Source organism: Dermochelys coriacea, chromosome 2 (genome assembly GCF_009764565.3).
Source record: "Dermochelys coriacea isolate rDerCor1 chromosome 2, rDerCor1.pri.v4, whole genome shotgun sequence".
NCBI classification, from domain to species: domain Eukaryota; kingdom Metazoa; phylum Chordata; order Testudines; family Dermochelyidae; genus Dermochelys; species Dermochelys coriacea.
This window is the reverse complement of record NC_050069.1, coordinates 195,425,225-195,432,802: the sequence shown is the minus strand read 5'-3', so window position 1 is coordinate 195,432,802 and position 7,578 is coordinate 195,425,225. Positions and strand designations below refer to the sequence as shown.

Genomic DNA, 7,578 nt, shown 5'->3' with positions numbered 1-7,578 from the left:
CTCCAAAGCGCCCCCTGCGCGTTCTTTGCTAGACGTGGCTACCCGCGGCCGTGAGGGGCTCACCTGGCCTAGGGTGGTGTCCACACCCCGCGCGGGGAGAGCCCCGGCCCCACGTGCTGGCAGCTCAAGCGCCGGAAGGGGGTCTCCGCGGGAGGAAAGGGACGCGCGCTTCCCTTCGCCGTAGGGAGCCGGCTGACCCCCGCCCCAACGCAGGGGGTTAAAGCGCGTGTCCGCGGCCTCGGCACAAAGGCGACTTCACCCCGGGCAGGGCTGAGCTCCCTGCCCTCGGCGGGGGAGGGGGCGGTTTGCCACTGGCCTCAAGGGGGCCGGAATCGCCCAAGTTATAAGCCTTGAAGTGAAGCGTCCGTGGAGCAGTCGGGGGAAGGGGCTGCCCCCCTTCGGCACCGCCCGCCCGGCGCCCGGCCTTGCCTGGCCCCGCCCCGCTCGGCGGGGGGCCGCGGCGCGGTGCCCCGGGGCAGGGGGCCGCACAAAGCCGCGCTCGCTCTGCGCTCACGTGCCGCCGCCGCCGCCGCCCATTGAGCGTGGCCAGAGGCCGGGCTGAGCCCTGCGCACCCGGGGCTTGCACCGCGCCGTGGGGGAGGCTGCCCAGTCCCGGCGGCTGAAGATGGAGCAACCGCCTCAGCCGCGCCCTGGCGCCCAGACGGTCACCACCAGCAGCAGCAGCAGCAGCTCCTTCACCGCCAGCTTCTCCCCGGCCGGCGCCGGCACCCTCGCCTACGACAGGGAGTTCCTGCGAACCGCGCCCGGCATCCTCATGCTGGCCGAGACCGTGAGTAACCCGCCCGCCGTCGCGTCCCCTCGGCTTGTGGGGAGGGAGAGCCGCCGGGGCTGACGGCCGCTCCGGGTCTCGCCCAGGCGGGCAGGGTTTCGCGGACGCTTCTAGCCTCTCCCTCCCACGCTTTGCGGCTTCTCTCCAGCGGCCTGGGGACGGGGGCTTCGCACAAGGACCTGCCTTTGCGGTGACTTTGCTTTTAATGGTAAAGCCCCTCGCGAGCCCGCTGCCTGTTGGAGAGAAACGCAGCTGCCAGAGTAACGGGTTACATGTGAGCTGATGATTCTGTTAAGTAGCAGGTTACTCCGGGCTGCGTTGTGAGCTCAGGTGTGGGGTGACTCCGGAGTGGCTCCAATCCACCCTTTGCACCTTTAGCTCAGCCTTCTAAAGTAGAGAGCTGCCTGGGCGGAGCTCCTTGCAGGACATTCATTGTAATACTAAATGTTTTAAAATGTTGAAAACATTGAAGACTAGCGAATACTGAGTCATATTTGCAATTAACTATATTTTAATTAAAATTGTTATATTAGAATCTCTTGTGGGTACCTTCCTGAAATGTAACATCATTGTGGTGTCCAGGTCAGAAGTTGTAAATCAGTTTCCATCCAGCTTTAAAGTTGAATAATCACCAAAGAAGAACTTTAATGTTTTAGTCTCTGACCCTGCAAACGGATCCATAGGTTCAGACAGCTATGCCCCCCCACCCCCATGTAGGTCTGTCCACGCAGATCAGCTGGTGGGGTCTAAATGAGTAATCGAGAAACAATACATTTTCTATTCTATCAGGGTTTGTTAAATTACACATTTCACAGACAGACCATGGGACTGTTGAGAGCTAGGTCCCCAAAATCTACCCTTTAGGATCATCACAGAGAAGCTCATTTTATATGGCTTTAGTCTCTACCTAACATTTCCCCCCGTTCATTGACTGCAACAACTGCACTGTTTCCTGCACTACAATCAAAACTCCTGCAGGCCAGTGGTTTGGGTGCTTCTAGAGTACAATGCTTGTAATATTCTGTTTGAAATCTCATCAGTAACAGAGCACTTGATTTAGATAAAATAAATGCAGTTTTAAATGATAAATGTCAAGTTCTTGTCTTGTAAAGACCCATAAAACTTGATGACATAAACATCTACACAGAGCAGGGGATGTGTTCTTTTGTCTGTTTTAGTGTTTGTAATGTCAACAACTCTTGCAGGGGAAAAACAGTCTTGGCTGATCAGGATCAGATTTTCAAATATTTTGTTTTGCGCGTTTATATGCTGCATTGGTAATATTAATAAATTAACTCTCAAAACACCCTGATAAGAAACTAAGTAACACATCATCCCTATTTTATAGATAGATAAGGGACTGATTCATCATTTCATTGCACTTTGTAAAGTCAGTTGCCCCTGCGCAGAGTTGTTCTAGTAGGGGGTTTAATGCTTTGTTGCTTCTGTAGATCAAGCTTGTTGCACACACTCGCTATTCCTTCATTTGCCTCTGCCCCAGGCTCCTGCATGCCACCCTCCCATCCCCTCAATTTCAGAGACTCCCTGGAAAACTCTACATCTACACTTCATGTCAGGGGCTCTGTGTGCTCCCCACCCCCATTTCCCTCCATGCCAGGGTTGGTTGGTCCTCATTTTCCCAGTCAAAGGTCTCCTATCCTGCCCCCATGGCAGAAGTTCTGTGTGCATCCCACGTTCCTCTGCCCTGCTCCTCAGAGGCTTTGTTCACACACCCATTCTGCCCCCTTCACCCTTTTACCAGGGACCTCCATTTCACACCTTGCCAGGGCCCTGTGTGACCCTTATTCTGCTTGATGCCAGTCTCCCACTATCTCCTCAGTGCCAGTGCTGTGTATGCCTTCACTTCTGCCCCATTCTGCTTTCCCCTCCCATATCCCTATTTTCCCCTGTATCAGGGTCACCTGTTCTCCCCTATTACAACCCATGCCAAGGGTTCTGCGTATGCTCCTATTCTCCCCCTGCCCCAATACCAAGGTTCCCATTCTTCCCCCCCATCTTTGTGTGTCCCCCCCCTCGTTCCCCCACCATTATTTCTCTGTTTTCTGGGAGCCAAGTCATGCAGAGTGTCAAGAACTTGCCTCAAACATTCCCTAAACTTTGGAATTGATTGGATGCAGTGTTCAAAAGTTATCACATTATATCTAAATATCAAATGTCCAAACAGAAACACCATCAAGTGCAGGATAAATCTTGCAAGCTCAGCCAAAAATGGAAACCGATTTAGTTTTGTTGTTACTTTGCACAGATGTAAATTACTATACAAGATGCCAGTCAAAATGAGATTGTTGCTTGCTTAAGGCCAAGTAATAAATTGATGGTAGAGCAGGGATTAGAATGTGGGAGTTCCCAGTTGTTGGTCCTGTGCGCTGAACGATTAGACACACTGCCTCTCTGTTAAATTAATTTGTAACTTTTTTAAATCGACCTATGTATTCGCTAATGATTAGAGATCTTAAACATTTTTTTTAAGCATTTCAATCCACCATGTAAGTTTCTGCTTGACTTTTTTACTTTGATGGTTTGTGCAAAGGTCACTTATTTGGCCACATCCACTTTCAAGGGCTGAGAATGTAACTATTATAAACTTCCAAAAGTCTGACCCAGCAGTGGAGTAATTACCTTATCCATTATCATTAAAGCAAACCAGCCAAATGGAACTCCAGGCTTATGTGCGGTATGGATCATTAGTGGACCTCTGGCAGAAACAGCCAGAGAAGAATCATTCTTCTCTGTTACAAGATACTTTCTACTACTTCCTAATACTAGGTAGTAACTTCTACTACTAACCAAAATACTTGCGTGGAGCTGTAATTATTAGATATTGTCAGAACAATCTGGAGTGCTTAGGTACCTGCAATGTAAACAAATTCAAGTTTTGAAACATTGGGAACATTCCAGTATCAACATTAGGGCAATTAAAAAAAAAATCAACGTATAGTCATGTAATTGTATTCAAAAGAAATGCCACATTCCTTCTTCCACTTCTTATTGCCTCTGCACTCCTTATTGCAACAAGGTTCTCAAGACCACTCATGCTTTCTCTGATAAGAGAAATCTGAATAGGTTAATTGGAACCTCAGTAAAGTGTTATACAGAACCCATGGAAGTACTGTATGAGGTGTCTCTAGCATAGGTACAATGGCGTGAATTCCATTCGAGACTGAGATTATAGTTCAATTTAGGTGCTTAAACACTCCACGCATACAGGTTCTTGTGTAGACTTCTGGATGGGAGTGTGCTTCTTAGTCTTTGCTAGCCTTACAGACTGAGAATGGTTTCCATAGTATTTCTGTCTAAATAGAGTCTAGAGATACCTGTTTTGTCCTTTGGAAAAGAATTTCAAAATTATTTTAGTGCCACTCTTATCAGCTCTGACTTTCTTCATATGAAACTTTAAAACAATGTTTGGTATGTGCTTAAGTCCTGTTCTGCATTGGGATCTAAGATTGTGGTCATGTGTGCTACAGTAAGAAATTATGCATCAGCCTGAAAAATAGTACAAAGACCACTACAGATGAGTTCTGAGTTGTAGCAAGTAGTGCTGGTTCTTAACTCCACCAATTATGTCAAAGCTACTGAAACAGAGATTCTTCTAGGTTTGTTTGTTTGTTTGCTTTCCCCCCTAACTTTACAGAAGACATCCAGTTGAAATAGGGATTATAACATTGAAACCAAAATAGAGTTTAGTGTGAAAAATAAGTACTGTCCCCAGGCTTTGATCAAACCCTGCCCTTCTTTCCCCTCCTCCCAGGAAGAAATGCTTCCCAAGGCATTGTACCTGGACATGACTATTTTTAGACAGGATCCATATATCAAAAATGGCACCAAATCACCGGTCAGCTTCTACCTGTCCTGCTCATCCTATGTACCAAACTCACTGAAACTCAACTTTAAAACTAATCCAAATCCCCTAATCAGAAATTCTAAAAGTTCGGGTTTATTACTGTGTTGCTGCATAATTTATCAGTCAGCCACACAGCACAACAGTGAGGATACCATTAATGGCTTCTAGTTCTAAAAATGCAGAGCTCTTGCCTGGTGTGAGGCAAAGGAAGAATTCCACAGGTTCAACTAGCAAACAGAATGGATACGTGCTTGACAATATATCAAAATTGTACCAGCTAGGAATATGTCTTCGCTGCAGAGTTAGGCCATGTGGTTAATTAGGTATTGCCCCTAACCTCTGCCTCCCATTCACACGCACAACCCTCTCCTGTGAGTTTAGTGGTGCTTTAAACCTTGGCTCGCTGGCACTGCTAGGGTATAAGCTAAAACTCAGATAACCTGGACACCGGCTAAATCCCTCCAGCGATGAAAGTTCTCCAGTGCGGTCGTAAATATAAAGGGAAGGGTCACAACCTTTATGTATTCAGTAATATAAAATCCCTCTTGGCCAGAGATACAGAATCCCCTTACCTGTAAGGGGTTAATCAGTTCAATTAACCTAATTGGCACCTGACTGGAAGGACCAATGGGGAAAGAAGATGCTTTCAAATCTGGGAAGGGAGGCTTTGTTTTTGTGCTCTGTGTGTGTTCTCTCCGGAGACAAAGAGAGAGACCAAGCAAGTAATCCAGCTCCTACTGAATGATAAATCTAAACTTCTAGTAATAGCAAGGAAATGCGTTAGATTATCTTTTTTGTTTTAGCTTGTGAATTTTCCCTGTGCTAAGAGAGAGATTTATCTCTGTTGTTGTTGTTGTTGTTGTTGTTTTTTTTTTGGTGTTTTTTTTTTTTTTTTTTTTGGAACTTTGAAGTTTTGCCTAGGGGTGTAATCCTCTGTGTTTTAAGTCTTATTACCTTGTAAAATTAGCTTCCATCCTGATTTTACAGACGTGCTTCTTTTACTTTTTTTTCTTTATAATACAGTTGTTTTTTAATAATTGGTTTTTAATGTCCGGTCTGTGTTCACCTTGTTTACCTATCTGGTTGGTAGATTATTCTCAAGCCTCCCCAGGAAAGGGGGGTAAAGGGACTTGGGGGAATATTTTGGGGAAACAGGAACTCCAAATGGTCCTTTTCCTGAATCTTTGTCTAACTCACTTGTTGGTGGCAGCAATACTCATCCAAGGACAAAGAAGGATTTGTGCCTTGGGGAAGTTTTTAACCTAAGCTGGTAGAAATAAACTTGGGGGGTCTTTCGTGCAGGTCCCCGCATCTGTACCCTAGAGTTCAGAGTGGGGAGGGAACCCTGACAAGTGCCTTCCCACAGTTCTCTCATTTGTGGCCAGAACAGATGGGTTCTCCCACAATTCACTGGGAAAGAATCATAGAGCAGCTTGGCTTATTGGAGAACAAAGAACTATGGGATAGCACCCCCTCCGGAAGTCTAGCAACACACACAGATGGCTACAGACAGCGAAGACAAGAGTAACTTCAGTGGGGCTTTTTCGTGCAGGTACTCAGACCCAAGATAAGCTATACCTAATGCTCAAACTCAGCTGCCGATTACCCAGACTCACTCTGCAGTGAAGCCATACCCTAGTAAAAGGTAGTGGCAGATATTCCTTTAGTATAACCCCTCCAAGGTGTCATGTTGCATTTTCAAAGAAGCAAGAATAACAACTTCCAGAGTTGTCCAGAACAGAAATATCCTCTCAAAAGACATGATGGCTTAGAAAGACATGTTTGTCTTCTCAGGAATTTTATGGATCAGCGAAACAATGACTAGAAGTGCCCCCTCAGAGTAGTAAATCAGCTTTTCAGGCCAACTCTTATGGAGCACTTTGCAGGAGTGGAGAATTTTCTGGTTGCTAAGCATATAGTAATACAAATATTTACTTTGAATAATGACAGCGATTCCTCCAAGTTGTTGCTGCTCAGAAACATGTTGCTGGCTACAGTATTCTTTTTTTTTTAAAAAATTGTTAGTGCATTTAGTCTTTATGCTGGATATTTATTTTAAACAAGTACAGCTTAAAGTATTTAGGAGATTGTTGTGCTACTGCAAGTGGATAAATGGGATGGCATTCTTTTTAGCTGTGACCAGGCTGATCGTTCACTTTTTCACATATATATCACACCCAAACACTCTTCAGGGTTATGTAGTTCTTATGAATCTACATCCTTATTCTGGGTTTTTCATTAATGTGATCATTCTTGCAATTCTGCAGATATACAGGATTTTGTTTCTAGATTGCATTTCTGGGCAATACATCATGGTTTTGTCACTAAATCACTAGGTATTTTTTTACCCCGTCCAAATTTAAGGTGTCTGACTCTGGGGTATAATCCAGAAAGATTCCCAATGAATCATCTCTCGTTCTGATAGTATTGCGAGTCTCAGATTAAGTAGGTATCACATGTACTTGGTTTTCTTGATAAAACTGGAGGCTTACCTCAGTACTAGAACAAAAAGTTCCAGAGTTGTGGGAAAGCATTTTTATAACGCGCATCCCTGAAACATCTCTTCAGTTTAATAGAATGCATCCAAAAAGGCACACTGCCTTACCAAATTGCAACACTGTTCTGGTGAATTAGCTAGTACTAAGAGGGATGAAATAAATAAAATAGTAAGAGCTGTGGACAGGAACGACTCAGTGAGGGCCTTTACTTGAGCAAGTGTAAAACAAAAGTTTTACTCCATTTTATTGAGTGCAGCATTTCCTCATTGGCCCTATGCTTTGCACATCACATAAATGAATTATCAGGGCTTGATTAAGCCAATGGCCCTATCCCCATAACTTTGGAATGCCCCTTCAGAGAGGCAGAGACAGCAGCATGAGCCCCCCTCCTTTCTCTCGGGAGTAGCAGGAATCCCACCCTCCAG

The 7,578-nt window shown here is 45.4% G+C and overlaps 1 protein-coding gene across 1 annotated transcript in view; it reads left to right on the top strand.

Moving 5' to 3' along the window:
- The first annotated feature begins 451 nt into the window (after positions 1 to 451).
- Positions 452 to 7,578, top strand: part of CMTM8 (CKLF like MARVEL transmembrane domain containing 8) — a 46,785-nt gene continuing 39,658 nt past the window's right edge. Inside the window, exon 1 of the mRNA XM_038391504.2 lies at positions 452 to 790. Within this exon, the coding sequence (XP_038247432.1) occupies positions 626 to 790 (165 nt within the window). The 5' untranslated portion in view covers positions 452 to 625. The remainder of the gene's footprint in view (positions 791 to 7,578) is intronic.